The 16,080-nt window shown below is 42.8% G+C and overlaps 1 protein-coding gene across 1 annotated transcript in view; it reads right to left on the bottom strand.

The window, feature by feature from the left end:
* Window positions 1-387: 387 nt before the first annotated feature.
* LOC147027441 (cytosolic 5'-nucleotidase 1A-like) overlaps window positions 388-16,080 on the bottom strand; it is a 24,838-nt gene continuing 9,145 nt past the window's right edge. The window contains exons 2-6 of the mRNA XM_085876860.1: window positions 13,410-13,577; window positions 11,396-11,525; window positions 10,212-10,334; window positions 9,489-9,673; window positions 388-5,791 (exon numbers count right to left, since the gene is read on the bottom strand). Coding sequence (XP_085732986.1) covers window positions 5,423-5,791; window positions 9,489-9,673; window positions 10,212-10,334; window positions 11,396-11,525; window positions 13,410-13,577 — 975 coding nt within the window. The 3' untranslated portion in view covers window positions 388-5,422. The remainder of the gene's footprint in view (window positions 5,792-9,488; window positions 9,674-10,211; window positions 10,335-11,395; window positions 11,526-13,409; window positions 13,578-16,080) is intronic.

The raw sequence follows: 16,080 nt of genomic DNA, 5'->3' as shown, positions 1-16,080 counted from the left end.
CCTTACTGAAATGAAGGGGGATACTTTGAGCCCACCCTTGGAGGACTCCATTCCACATTCTGAAACCTCATATATGGAGATAACACACACACACACACACACACACACACACACACACACACACACACACACACACACACACACACACACACACACACACACACACACACACACCTGGGGATACTTTGAGCCCACCCTTAGAAGACTCCATTCCACATTCTGAAACCTCATATATGGAGATACCGATACCAACCACACCACACACACACACACACACACACACACACACACACACATACACACACACACACACACACACACACACACACACACACACACACATACACACACACACCTTTATTCGTATAGATGAGACTTGAAAACTGAAAATTTTAACCTCTTTATATGACAACATTTTCAGGGGACTACTTAGTCATCGTGTGTTATCTGTTTAGAGTGCACGCGTTTTCTTGAACGTCTCGGGATTCCTTCACATATACAATCAAGAAATAATACACTTCAGTCAATCAGGTAAATATTATTAAGTAAATAATTTTGTGTCCCAAAAGTGGGATGGCCTTTTTCACATGGATTTCAGTTAAAAAAAAAAAACCCAAAAAATGTTCATTTTATATCTCCTATGATCCTATTAACCTACAAACACTATATTCCTTTTGAAAAGTTTCAAAATATAACTTCTGGCACTTAATGGGTGAAGGAAAAAAACATGAAAGATTACAATGGGGGAAAAGTCACATGGAACACAAAGGTGGGGGAATGGGGCTAAGAAACGAACATTTGGAAGGGAAGACAAAGGGATCTTTACTGGAACAAACTCGACCATGCCTGTTATACACTTATTACATACGCTTATGCTCAACATGTAGAATGAAATAACTATGATAAACGATTCCTGCAACAACCTTATATAAATAATAGGCAAATGCTGTCCGTCGATCCCACCCTGAACCATGGAAACGCTACTCGGAAAGAAAAACGATAAAGTAAAGTTGCTTCAAATTAATCCAAACCTCAGGGGAAATTATAATATAAAAAAAATTGCATCTTCACGGGTATACAGTGCAGGTTGTGCAACCTTTAGAACCGATAACTTCCCCAGTAGATGGATTGGACGCAGTGGGGTATCCCCCTGGCCTCCCACTGACGCCCTTCGACTTCTTCCTGTTGGGGTTTATTAAGGATAGTTTTCCAAACCTCTGTTGTTGACATTGAAACACTTCCTGTAAGGATAGCCAATTGCATCAGCAGTGTGACGAGGGATTTGTTGGTCAACACGAGGACTGAAGTAGACCGTCGCTTGGATGTCTTATGGTGCCACTGAAGGTGCACATACCAAGTAGTACTGAAGAACAAGAAACTTTATGAATAATGTGACAAAATGCAAAACTAAGCGTCATTGTATCTTTGGATTTGGCTGTAAGAATTTTTTTTTTTTTTAAACACAAAATATTAAAATCACTTTGTGGACAAGCTTGCATTTCACTAATAAGCCGAAGCTTATCTTCATGTAATCCAGGGTAAGTTTACCCAGTCAAATGTTTTGAATGTTGTTTCATGTGCAGCCCATAGCTGCTGGTTGCGTCATTTGTTTTCTGGAAGCATGGCTGTGCCACTGATGCAGTGCCCGTTACCAGTAAGAGGTATTCATTTTGCCGACCTCAAAAGGATGACAGGCTGAGTCAACCCACCTGATGCTATTTCAATGGTAGGACAGGGGCTTGAACTCAAGACCCTGAGATCTTAAGCCAACCACATTAACCATGAAGCCAACACCAGGTTTAAACATTGATTGCACCTGCAGTCAATCCTGCACAAAAGTTTTCTTTGGGTGGTGTGAAGTAGAACATTGCCTTGATCGCTCCCAAAAAAACCCATGCCTTACCGAATTTCATCTGCATGAGTTCTAATCAAGACCAACCTTTGTTTCCTCAAAAAAGTACCTTTATTTCATGATAGAAAATGCATTGTTCAGTGTTCAACTGCACAACTTAAGTCTGTAAGTAGCAAACAAAATGGTGGCGATTTGATTGTTTTTGAGATTAGAATTGTGGGTGGTTAGGGCAGCGAAGCTCTGCCCAGGACGGATTGACCTTCCGATCGACAGACCTATCGAGAAACTGGCGGAGAATATATATGTATATGACGAAGGCAGAAAATTACCTTTTTTGTTTAATTTACCTGGCATTGCTGCAAGAACTAGAACGGCACTCGGTGGAGTGCATACCTCTGCCAGGCTGAACAGTTTACATTTTGTATCCCACTGATATGTCAGATCTGAATTCGGACCTTAACCAAAATCGAATCAGCTTGTTCTCGTCACCGAACCATCTCAACCACCACGTTTTGTCATAACTCGTCCAAAACCTTTTTAAATATCACGCAGTACATCGTTTTTGGCCCCATCTCTCAATGATGAAGAATCACTTTCTGAATTCTAGTATGTGGATCCTCACCAAAATCGGATCAATTCGTTCTCGTAACATTCCAAACTTGTCCACCCAATTTCATCCGAATCTGTCACCAACATTTTGAGATATCCTGTTCTCAGACAAAGACAGACAAACAAACAGGAGTGAAAACATAACCCTCCATCCACCTTTGGTGCCAGAGGTAATACATTTCTGAAATATTTTTAACACAAAGCTACGATAAAAGTTAACCTGAACCAATGAGAGGGATAGTAAACCACCCAATCTATTCCTTTGTTACTTTAATCCCTGCAACCAGAGGAAATGCAAAAAACTGACACTTCAAACAAATATGTATGCCTGGTGTTGGCTTAATGGGGGTGGTGGGCTTGGGATCCTCGGGTCCTGGGTTCAAATCCTGCTTTCCTGTTGAATTAATACCAGGTGGGGTTGACTCAGCGTGTCATCCTTCTGAGGTCGGCAAAATGAGCGCCAGCTTGCTGGGATGATTGAGCCATTCACGTATCCTGCATCGGAGTGGCAACCCATTCAGGATTGTGCCCAATCGCCCAGGAGACTGCTTCAGCAGCACCAACGCTCTGTGCAGAGTATGGTCCCAATGGATGGATGGAAACAAATATATCGTTGCAGTGATGACTCGAACTGAAGTTCTCGTTCTGTGCCGGTGACTCTTTTCGCACCACACAACCTGATCTTTGATTACCCAGATCTCGCGGACCGCTAAACAACGGCCACGCCAGTCAGCCAAGTCTGAAGTCCAAAAAAGGGTTCCATCCATCCATCCATTGGGACCATACTCTGTGAAGAGCGTTGGTGCTTCTGAAGCAGTCTCCTGGGTGATTGGGTACAATCCTGGTCAGGTCGCCACTTCAACGCAGGATACCAGCAAGCTGGCACTCATTTTGCCGACCTCGGAAGGATGGCAGGCAGAGTCAACCCCACCTGGTATTAATTCAACAGCTGAGTGGGATTTGAACTCAGGATCCGAGGATCCCAAGCCCACCACCCTAACCATTAAGCCAACACCAGGCATAAAAAAGGGTTGCAGGCCTTTTATGTCTTGTTACCTTCTCATGGGGCTCCAGAGGTTGACTGAGCATCATGCGCAGCACAGCAGGCTGCATCTAATTGGGAGACGAGCGGTCTCCGGCCTGCGCTTCAGTACAGTGCATGCCAGTCACCGTGCCAATTGACCATCTGAAGGCCACCACAATCGTGAACAATTGGACACATTCACAGGAGATCAGGTTGATTCAAACAGGTGTATGTATTTAAAACAAGGCATAACAAACCCCTTTCAAACCAATGATAATACGTGCCCAACGAACAAACCAAGAGACAAACAGGATTGCCGTAACACTAAAATTTAGGGCACAAAGACATTCGGCAGAACCGAGTGACAATGGCAAAGGGACATGACAGAATCGGCACTCTGGTGCTACCCTCGGCAGGTTCCCAATAGGCCCTCCCAGCTGTCCAAGGAATATACCGTCAATCGCACGACTATGCCACGGGCTTTGGTCTTCCTGTGGCATCAGCACCACGATGTTGAAAGCTATTTTGTGAATTACACCAACCACCGAGCCAGATGCACAAAGTCCTCTTTCACAGCATAGAGCAGAAACTGTCAAATCTCGACTCAGATTCTGCAACCGGTCCAGACGGCATCAGCCAACGTGTCCTAAAAACCTGCTCTGCTGCCATTGCTCACCTTCTCTCTGTTATATTCACCCTCTCATTTGCTCAAGGTCATCTACCATGTCCCCCCCCCAACCCTCCCATATTTCTGCAGGGCGCTCAAGGTCCGCCAGCAACCCCCTTCTGGTAAAACTACCAAAATCAAGAATCACTGCTCACCTTCACTCTTTCGTTCCTCTTTTTTTCCCACCCTTGGAACAAACTCCCACACACTCTTGAATCCCACTCTTCCCTCCAGGTCTCCAAAACAGCTGTTCACCACCATCTCGAATCTTCCCCCATCCAAAACCAAGATCTTTTCTACCCCCGCTCATCCACCTCTTTCAAATTCCCCACTTTCCTTCTTGAAAGTCCCTGTCATGTAAGGTCCTGAAAGTCACTGTAGTGTCCCCATCCCACCCCTCTCCCTTCCACAGATCTCCTCATGTCTCTGTTCCCCACTGTTTTTCCTTCCCTCTCCCCCCCCCCTCTTATTTCCTGCTCCCCTTGTTGTACGTTGTGCGTGTTAGCTCTCATACGAGCCTCGACAGTGTATGCAAAAAAAAAAACACCAGGGGCTGCGCAGAACGACCCACAATCAGGACATTCACCAGTCCAGGAGAATCAAACTAACAGGCACCAACTGACAGGAAACAAAACCACCAGCAACACAGGAACAGGAACCAAAACTTGGCCCTGCACACAGACTTTTATCCCCTTTTGCCCCACCAACAGGCCTCTTGATCCTGATTTTTGCACAATCAGGGGAATTGCTTACTTCAGGTCCCTCATCCAGACCATCTCGGTCCTGATCGGTGCCTTCCAGGCCCCTCATTCAGGCAGTCTTGATCCTGTTCTGTGCATCAACAGTATGCCATGATCCCAGTCGCACTCAATGGTCCCAAGGCCTCTTCGTAAAGAACATAAAGCACAGATTCAGGAAATGAAACTTTAACGTAACCAGAGGTGGTAGGTGAAGAAACACGACATGGGGTTGGGGGACACGTCTATCTATTACATACGCAACACATTCCCATCACATGGATGGTGCGGTACGCTTAGCCTAAAGAAATACTTAAGAAATAACTGGCCCTATGCTAAACATTTTACCCAACTTGGGTTAGTCCCACAACAGTATTTTATTAACAACAGTTATTTTTGCAAAGCAAAGCATGTTCGTCTAAGCTATATATTTATTGTTAGTGAAATGTCTCGCACCTTAAATCGATGCATGAAAAACATTACACACACCAAATTCAGACAACAGCTTATTGTATCGTGTGAACCAACTGTACTCAGGTTTTGGAACTGAAACTTGCACTCTTCTTTTTCTTTTTCTTGGATTTTTGTGCAATACCAAAAGGCACATGTGCTGCAATCGTGCCAAGCTCCTTTGCACCTTCGATGTGAAACATCTGATCATCAAAGAATATATGTGGCCGAATCCTCTCCAACAATGGCCCTTTGGGAGCCCCAGCTAAAAAAAGGGCCTCGTCTATCTCCAAGCCCCATGAACGAAGGGTTTTGAGGGTCCGGGCACCCGAGCTGGCCGCGCTGCGTGCTGTCACGAGATACGTTCGTATCGGGCACTCCAGTCGTTCTCCTTGTTCATGGAATTTTTTCTGAATCCTTCCCATAATCTCCAACAGACCCTTCATTGGCCCCTAGATGTGGAAGACATTTATTTTTTATGATTATAAACATCTTTTATCAGCTTCACATTGTTAATTGATATATTTGCTGCACCAAAATCCAAGAACATGGCACGGTCCAGTTATTGCATTTTCTTTCTGAAATAAAACCAGTGTTGCTCACAAAAAACACTCCCTGTTCACTGCCAGGGAAAGAACAACAAGCTACTGAGGGTGAGAGGAACCAGCAAGTGGAGGGAAGAAACAATTAGATCTGGGATGGAGAGAGATAGGGATAGATTGGACAGAAAAGATCAGAACTCGATGGTATTAGACACAAGATGATAATGAGATACCAGCTTGAAAGGCTGGATAGAGGCATAAGACTGGCCAGACATCAGAAGAAAAGGGGAGTGAAAGTCCTGATGAGTATTCAGTCTTAGACCTATGGAGGTGGTCGGTCAAGCAGCAAGTTGTGAGAAGAGTGCATACGAGTAAGGCTGAAAGGGATGGATGGCTCCAAGAGTTGGTAATGCAAGAGATGAAGGTACAGTGCCTTCAGAAAGTATTCACACCCCTCAACTTTTGTCACATTTTGTTGTTACAGCCAGAATTTAAAATGGATTTTTTTTTTTTTAATTGTCACCAATCCACACAAAATACCCGATAATGACAAAGTGAACACATGGTTTTAGAAATTTTTATGAATCGATTAAAAATGAAATACAGAAATATCGAATTTACATAATTCAGCCAATTGAGTCAATACTTTGTAGAAACGCCTTTGGCAGTGATTCGAGCTTTGTCTTCTTGGGTGTGTCTGCATATGCTTTGCACATTTGGATTTGGGGATTTTCTCACATTCTTCCTTGCTGATTTGCTCAAGTTCTGTCAAATTGGATGGGGAGTGTCGGTGAACATCAATCTTCAAGACTTTCCACAGATTCTCAATGGGATTCCACTTTCTTGGGATTCCAGTTCCACTTTCTTGTTCTGAAGCCATTCCAGTGTTGTTTTGGCTGTATGCTTGGGGTCATTGTCCTGTCGGAACGTAAATCTTCACCGCAGTCGAAGGGAAGGACTTTTACACTCTGAAGCAGGTTCTCCTCAAGGATTTCCCCGTATTTGGCTCCATTCATTATTCCCTCTATCGTTGCAAATCTCCCAGTCCCTGCCACTGAAAACCATCCCCAGAGCATGATGCTGCAACCACCATGCTTCACAGTAGGGATGGCATAAGATGGGTGATGGCCTGAATGCAAAGTGCTACATCTGGCAGAACCCAAACACAGCTCAAGGAGTTCAATTTTCATCTCATTATACCACATAACCTTTTACTTCATGCTCTCAGTCTTTCACGTGCCTTTTTACACACTCTAGGTGTGCTATCATGTGCCTTTTTCTCAGGAGAGGCTTCCGTTTGGCCACTCTCCCATAAAGCCGAGATTTGTGAAGTGCTGCAGAGACCAGAAATAGTTTGGCCATAAATTGTCCTTCTGGCAGGTTCTCCCATCTCAGCCAAGGAACTCTGTCAGAGTGGTCATTGGGTTCTTGATCACCTTCCTGACCAAGTCCTTTTTGCCCAGTTGCTCAGTTTGTTCAGATGGCTAGCTCTAGGAAGAGTCTGGGAAGTTCCATATTATTTCCATTTCCTAATGATGTCGCTCACTGTGCTCTTGAGAACTTTCAACACTCCAGAAATTGTTTCATACCCTTCCCCAAATCTGTACCTCCTCACAATTCTATCTCGAAGTTCTACGGACAGTTCCTTGGACTTCACGGTGGAGTTTCTGCTCTGACATGCACTGTCAACTGTGGGACCTTATATAGAAAGGTGTGTTTCTTTCTAAATCATGTTCAATCAATTGAATTAGCCACAGGTGGACTCCAATCAAGTTGTCGAGATATTTCAAGGATGACCAAAGGAAATTGGATGCACCTGAGCTCAATTTGGAGTGTCATAGCAAAAGGGTTGAATAGTTATTAACATAAGACATTTCAGCTTTTCATTTTTAATTGATGCCCTGAGGACTGGGATGCCGGAATGGCGATTATTGCAGCGCTGATGAGGTGATTATTTGGTTGAAGTATGGAAGGTTGGATGATGAAGGGAATGAGGTTAGAGTACAAAAGGTTGGTTTGGGAAGGGAACAATGGGAAGGAAGGGAACAAACAATCCTCTTTTTCCCCGCCTTTGGAACAAGCTCCCACACGTTCTTCAATCCCACTCTTCCATCCAGGTCTTCAAAAGCGCTGTTCACCACCATCTCATATCTTCCCTCATTCAAAACCATGATCTTTTCTTACCCCACAAATCCACTTCCTTCAAATTCCCTGCTTTCCTTCCTGAAGGTCCCTGTTGTGTAAGAACCTGAGAGTCCCTGTAGTGTCCCATCTTGTAAAGTCCCCATCTTGTTTTCCCTGTGTACCCCCAACCCATCGCTCTCCCTTCCACAAATCTCTTCATGTCTCTGTTCCCCTGATTTTTCCTTCCCTCTCCCACCCCTCGTCTCCTGCTCTCCCTTTTTTTCAATACCTTGTTGAGACTCGTATGAGAGCTAACACACAACGCACAGCGAGGGGGGCATGAGACAAGAAGGGCAAGAATGGGAAGGACAAAACAGTGGGGAACAGACACATTAGATCTGTGGAAGGGAGAGGGATGGGGCAGGGAACATGGGGAATACAAGATGGACATTACAGGGACTTTTTGTATACAATTGTGCATTTCTGTGTGTTAGCTCTCATAGGAGCCTCGACAGTGCATACAAAAATAAAATAAAATAAAATAAAGGGGGAAGGTTCGATCTACAATCACAATGCATTTTCCTTTCCCTGATATGAAGGGATGGGAAATATACATATATATATATATATATACATATACGTATGCGTGTATGTCTGCTCTTCACAAATTGATTGGACAGCTGACCGAAAGCCACCCACAACTGTAACCTGAAATATTTAACCTCAAGTACCCAGAGGACCCAAAAGACCCCAAGGACTGAAAAGACTCCAATGACGTAAAGGACCGAAACAACCCTGTAGACCCAAAAGCCCCAAGGACTCCAAAAACCCAAAACACCCCAAGGACCCAAAAAGACCCAGACCACCAAAGATAACCAGAGGACACAAAAGACCCTAAGGATCTTGAAGACGAAAAATACCCAGGGGATTGAAAAGACCACAAGAACACAAAAGACCCAATGGAACTATCTGGAACCAATGGAAATTCTGCATCATGTAAAATGTGACTTGAGGTCTACAACCCGTACGGCACCTCCATGTAGCGGCACCTCCAGGTGGGTGAGGATATTACAAGTCTCTTCCATTTACAGTACAGTCTTCCTGTCCCGACATTTTCCAGTGCTGTGAGGTGTTTTGAAATATAGGCAATAGGTATGTTTTTGCTTCAGACACGTAACCTGGGTTTTTTGCCGATACAGAGCTGTCAGTTGCCTATACGTCATGCAAATAAAGTTATGCATTAGAAGAACGTGTTGCATGCTTGGAACAAGATCGCCCGTAGGGCGGGTACTCTACGAGTCGAACCAAAGTTGCTATCGAAATATCTCAACTCCAGGATTCTTTTATGTGTTGAATGTCTCCCCAGGTTCTTCCGTATTCACAAATCACAACAATACACTGTTTGTAAAGTTTGGGGCTGTTTTTAACACAAGTTTAGAGCAGTAGAAACCATCGTTCGAAAGCAAAGTGAACAAATCCTTACCTGAGCTAGAGGGTTGTCCACGTTGGCTTTCTCATGCTCAAAGAAGACGTCCAGCCCATGCTCCTTAACAATTTCCTCCGACTCATCCGAGAAAAGCACAGCATCTCCATCAAAAGCCACCCTCAGCTCGGTGCTCTTTGGTTGTGAGTTCGACATCGGTTTAAAGATTGTAGCTGCTGCGATTCCTGCAAGTAGTAGTTCCTTTAGCAGAAATTATGATGAAAGATTATTGCCAAACTCACCGAGTTGATTCGGGATGCAGACATGCTAACATCCTCTCTTATCATAGCCTACATAACATGCTGGCATTTTGCTTTACATTTGTATTTCAAAATGTAATTGTAATTTTCAAAGGCCCAAATCTTTCCAAGCTTATTGTAACATGTGGAAAAATCAAGACGAATCCCCAAACCTTCTCGGAGGTGAAAATTTAATTGTCAAATCAGCACATATGCCTTTTTAAAATGCGCCACTCAGATTTTTCTTGTGAATCTTTTTGATTGTTATGGTAACAGTGAAACCGCTCATCTTAGAGTTGGCAGTGATGCAGAATGACACTGTATTTGATTGGCTATCTTTGATCTCACTGTGCTGTTTTATCCCCCTTCTATTTACAGCCATGTGATGTAATCCAGCAATTTGTACAGACTCTTACAAGACGTCTCTTCACAAAGTCCACTGGTCATTTTGGATTCCTAGATTTTGTTGTTATTTCTACTTTACCTTCTTTCAGTGCCTCCTCCACCTTGAAACCATCTGCAGATAAGTACAGGTTGGTCTGGTATGCTTTAAGATACCGAATAGGGCTTTTTCCACCAGTCATGCAAAATCTCTCTATGTTCAGGCCTGAAAAGGAAAATAAAAGTAAACAAGTAAAAAAAGACATAAAATGTCATAGCCCCTGTTGTATCAGTAATTTTGCGGAATTGAGTTAAAGGGCTAATCCATATGTATGTACAACTAAAATGGCTGCTAGTCGACCATCTTTGATGAGATCACAAAATAAAATGAGGTGCACGTGTATGACATCATGTACTGTGCTTGTGCCAAGTTTGAACAAAATCGGATCATGCATTTCGAAGAAATTGAGGACACATTTAGGTAACAAAATGGCCACCGGTCGGCCATCTTGGATCTGATCTCCAAAAAAACCCCTGCATATGTAAGCCATCGTTCATTATCTGTGTGGCATATTTGAACAACATCGGTAAATGCATGTCCGAGAAATGGTTGAGGACATATGAAACATCAGATTTTTTTTTACAACTGAAATGGCCGCCAGTCGGCCATCTTGGATCTGATGTTGGAAGAAAAAAAAATGACGTGCATATGTGTACCATCATGTGTTGTCTTTTTGCCAAGTACAAATAAAATTGGTCAATACATGTCAGAGATATGGTTGCAGACGTACGCACGCGAACACACACGTGAAAATCGAGACCAAATCCATAAGCTCCCATTTCAGAGCAAGTCCAACGGGGGCTAAAAAAATAAAAAAAAAACATCCAATGATTGTGACTTCCTGAAGGCAATAACTAGACAAGGTTAGAAAACTGTAATTGGCTGAAGAAAAGGAGAAACTGAATGCTCTTGCAGTCCTGTATATTGGGCACAGTTGAAATCTTACGATGGTTATACAAATAAGTATTTAGACAAAATTACAATATGCCTATCTTACATAATGTTAGCCAAAAGAGACTGCTAGGCTAAAAGAGCAAGATAATTTCATTTTGTCTTGGTTTCAAACCTGGCCTCCTCCCAGTATATTTTCAGTGGAAGAGGTAATTTACTGGTACACAACCTAATTTCACCAGTTATAGCTGTCTGCTCACATTCTTTGTGAATTTTGGACACATTCAATAATGTTTTTCTCAGAACTGTTTGTTGCCACTTTATATAAGGCATACCGTAATAGTTGATGCTGTTAATAAGTCTGACTCCAATCTGGGCATGGTTGTTTGTCATAAGCACAACGTCAAAGAGATCATCGGTGTCTGGACACAGCTCACGAAGACGTTCATTTACAACTTCCAAAGCCTGCAGGTTATAATGTCTTCAGAACCTCACAAGCGATCTTTATAATGCATAAACACACATTTACAGCAAGGATAATATGATACAATAAACACACAAACCATTTGGGAATTGTTGATTTTAAAAGCCAAGAAGTGTGCATGTGTTATTGGTTGTTATCTCCATATGCGGGTTTCAGGAGATGAAACAGAGTTCTCCCAGGTCTCAAAATATCCACCTCCATTTTGGTAAAGAGGTTGGGGGGAGGGGGGGTCACAATTCATGGACCAAGCTGTAAAGTTTTGTTCTTAAAGTTTTGTCTGAGGACTTTTTTTTTTAAGGATCACCACTGAGCCCAGGATAGCTTCCAACTGCAGTTCATTTGTGGTCATGTTCCCAGGGATGTTTTTTTTAAGATCTCTGGAAGATTCTTCTTCATCATTCCCATTACTTCCATGATCACAGGTACAATTTTGGTGCTTTATTTATTTAATTTATAACCACTCTTGGGCAACTATCATGGTTTTTTGAGACAAGTTAAGTGGTGGCCATTTTGTTTTATTGAAATCCAACATTTACTATGTCTGCATCACTTCGTTCTTCTTCAAATTAGTCTCAAGCCGTTTTATTGTTTTTACATATGCTTTAATATTGTTGTGGAAATTACTTATAGTGGGTTAAATATGCTTAACCCTTAAATGCACTCACTCTATGGGTCTAGGGGTTCCAGCATGATGTTTGTTGTGCAATAACTTGGTTATACAAATGTTTATTTACATAACCTTCCAGATACGCCCCACAAAGGTGGTGACAAATATTCCTGTGTTTTTTGGGGGTTTTTTCATTCACGTTTGATGGAAAAATTAATTCACAACACTACCCCTTTTCCACTCATCAGGTCCGTGAGACCCGAGTTGAGTTTTATTAGGCATCGTTTAGCTCAACTGAGTGCCTCATTTGCATGACCCAGACCTGACACATGGAACAATGCAAAATCCTTGGGTATATATCATAAACAAATAATAAAAACTTTTTTTTTAATGCAAAAGGATCAAGGGATGTTCCTCCAAAAAGTATGTAAGGGATGGTCACAAGAAATGATCATGTGAAACCATCCCTACATCTTTCTTTGAATAATGGTTATCCCGACACAAGACACAAAGTCTTGACTGTGTGTGTGTGTGTGTGTGTGTGTGTGTGTGTGTGTGTGTGTGTGTGTGTGTGTGTGTGTGTGTGTGTGTGTGTGTGTGTGTGTGTGTGTGTGTGTGATTGGGAAAAAGGGGCGAAGATTTATTTTGCACCCCCACGGGGGGTGCAAGGCACTCTGTGAGGCACCACTGGGAGGGGGGGGATGTCTCACTCGCTGGGTCACCACAGGAATCTCCTCAGAATCAAGTTAGCAGAGATAAATCCTGTTGCGAGGACAGTCATCTTGTTAACAAAGCCGAGCTGAGGTCCCAAAATCAGCAACGCGACAAATGTTCCAGCTGTGGAATCGTTTGTGTCAGTTAATAAGAATGTTCCTGTTTTTTTCCCCCCAACTTGTTTCTTTTGTTCATACAAAACATTGATACATATCTGTATATGATTGGTTGGTGGGTGTATAAATGAAACTAAAGTGACGCAAGTAGTTTTGTTTCCTGAAATTACTTTTTTTTTTTGGTGTTAAACCAGAATGACACCATGGCGAACTGATTTTTTTGGTTTACATTGGATATCAAAATATATTTGCAGTTTAGCCTCTTCCCTGTTATTTTTATGCATCCAAAGTGTGACATGACCATGGTTTTCCTGTTGTGATTACACAAAATATGAAAACAGTAAGACTCTCCCCCCCCCCCCACATTTCACCTGTGCAGGTCGATTTCATCAAAACTACACAACCTGCACGGACAGCACGGATCTCACCTCAACAAATGGGAATGCTGCACCTTTTGGCAGTGGTTCCTCTTCGTGCTCGATCTGGTACGAGACATATTTTTCCACACCCTCTTCCTCAAATATTTGACGCTCCACATCCAAGTCAAAGAGCGCCCGTGAAGACACAGCGATGGTCAGCGCGTGCTCAGGCTTAGGCTGCAAATGAGACGAGATGTATTAGGAGAATGAAAAAGGCTTTTCCCCCAAATGAAGGAACCAAAACAGGGCAAATATATGAATCCTTTCTCTGTAGTTTCCAATCAGTGTCACTCATTGTTCCCAAGGGTGGGAGTTCCCCAATGCCAATGGACCAGAAGTCATGTCTGAGCCTGTGAAAAAGAATAAAGGAGGTTAAGATTTTTTTTTGGAGGGTGGGAGGAGGTTTCCTCATAGCTTGCATCAACCGGCTCATCCTTCACAGCCGAGTTAGGTGCCCCTTGCACTTTAAGCTCTTGCAGTCAAAAGGTTCAAGTTTAAATCTTGTTTTAATTTTAAGCTCACCTGGACTTTTGTCCAGTGAGCTTATGCAATCAAGCAGTGTCCGTATGAGTGAGCGAGTGAGTGGAGTCAGTCAGTCAGTCTGTAAACATTTCAGTCATTATCGCTCGAACCAAACACAATTTTAATGAAACTCGGTCACAAGATACTGATGCCGAATGACGGTGTGTTGACCACATTAAAAATAAAAATAATAAAATAAAGACCAATTACTGCAACAAAGTCCCAAGAAGGAAGCCAGACATAACAATGTTTTGCATTTCACCAGATTTGCTTTGATTCCCTGTAGAACACCTCGTGAATGCTCCGAAAATATACACAGATCTGGGAGATGGACGGGCAGTCCTTCTGGGGGACAGGACACGATGTCTTGGAGTGAATGCATCAAGTCAGACAGCTCAATGAAGCTGGTTAATTTTGGCATGTTCCTCAATTTTTTGTTCACTCAATATAATTCTCCCAACAGTAGAAAAGGATGTTTAATGCTTTGGAAATTTCACATTTTGTTGTGTATGTATGGAGGAGGGAACATAGGCTTGCTCACTTAGAGTAAATAGGTTTATCGGCTTAGTTATACGACTCATTATTTCTATAAATTATCAGATTTCTTAACAGATTTTGACACTTATTTAGTCCGGACCATATCCGATCCTCAAAATCGAAATCATATTTCGATGATGTACTTTAATTAGTCCGTGAGAGAAAATCGTGGAAAATTGTATCATGTAATGCATGAAATCACTCCAAGCTCATAATTTGAAAACTATCGTGCTTACAAAAGTGATGTCGACAACGATTCATAGCTATGATGAACAGGCGTTCAACATGAGTGAGGAAAGTGGAAATAAACTTTATCGTTAAGAAATCGTTGCGACCTGTTCCAAGTCAAAGAATGGTTGAGCAGGCCAAAAAAATAAGGTATGGTTGAGCAGGCGATTCCATGTTGTATATATACGATAAAAATAGGACCACGCATCCCCAAGCTCACCTGGATCAGGAGCAATTCACTCAAACTCCCCGCAAACCCATTTGGACCCTGTTTTTTTTTTTTTTAATGCCGTGAGCAAACTTCGGTACATCACGGGTGATGAAGGTCGTGGTCAATTGCATCGTAATTGTGTGTGTAATTTTGGAAAAGAGAGCAAATACCTATTTGGGGGGGGGGGTCAAACTCCACCCCCCCCATAGAACCCCTTCATGAGTGCAGATTTTGATGCGGTCAATACACCTTCGTTTGGCATCAGATATGAAGCTTGTGGCCAACTTTCATCAAAATCGTGTTTAGTTCAAGCAATAAGGACTGAAGGGTTTACTGACTCACCCACGGACACTGCTTGATTGCGCAAGCTCACCGAACTAAAGTCCAGGTGAGCTAAAAATGTAAAAATACAACATCAGACACACAATAATTACCTTTAAAAGAGTGGAGAAATAAATATTGGAGCATTTTACCTCATCTTCCGCGGACATTATTATTTACTTTCATCGGGTCGGGTGGAAGGAGTGGGGGGGGGGGGAAATCACTTTTTCCTAATTTTATTTATTTATCAGATTTCACTCGAGTTTGACATAATTATTCAGGCCATGAGTTCCAATCATCAAATATCTAATCAGATTTTGAATATCAGCTTTTAATGAGCCCATACAATACATTATTCAATCTTGCCAGGAGCCAATCACATTGCACCGAGCCTCACCCATCCAATCAGCATAAACTGCGAACAGATGAACGGATAGTCATCTCTGTGTTTTATATATGTACTAGCAAATACATCTGATGCTGTCTTGGCTTAATGGTTAGGGTGGTGGGCTTGGGATCCTAGGATCCTCAGTTAAAATCCTGCTCGGCTGTTGAATTAATACCAGGTGGGGTTGACTCGGCCTGTCATCCTTCCGTGGTCAGCAAAATGAGTACCAGCTTGCTGGTATACTGTGTCGGAGCGGCGACCCGTCCAGGATTGTACCCACTCACCAAGGGAGACTGCTTAGGCAGCACCAACGCTCTGCACAGGGTATGATCCCAATGGATGGATGGAAGGAGGGAAATACATCTCATCGCTTCACTAATGGAAATACTAAGAGAGGAGTGGGAGAAGAGAGGGGGGGAATGGGGGAGCAAGGAGGGGTGGGGTAGTGGGAGTGAGGACGGGGGGGGGGGGAG

This window comes from Eptatretus burgeri, chromosome 4 (genome assembly GCF_056783735.1).
Source record: "Eptatretus burgeri isolate ZD-2024b chromosome 4, Ebu_testis_v1, whole genome shotgun sequence".
Classification (NCBI taxonomy): Eukaryota; Metazoa; Chordata; class Myxini; order Myxiniformes; family Myxinidae; genus Eptatretus; species Eptatretus burgeri.
Note: the sequence above shows the minus strand (reverse complement) of the source record. Positions and strands in the feature narration are given on the sequence as shown.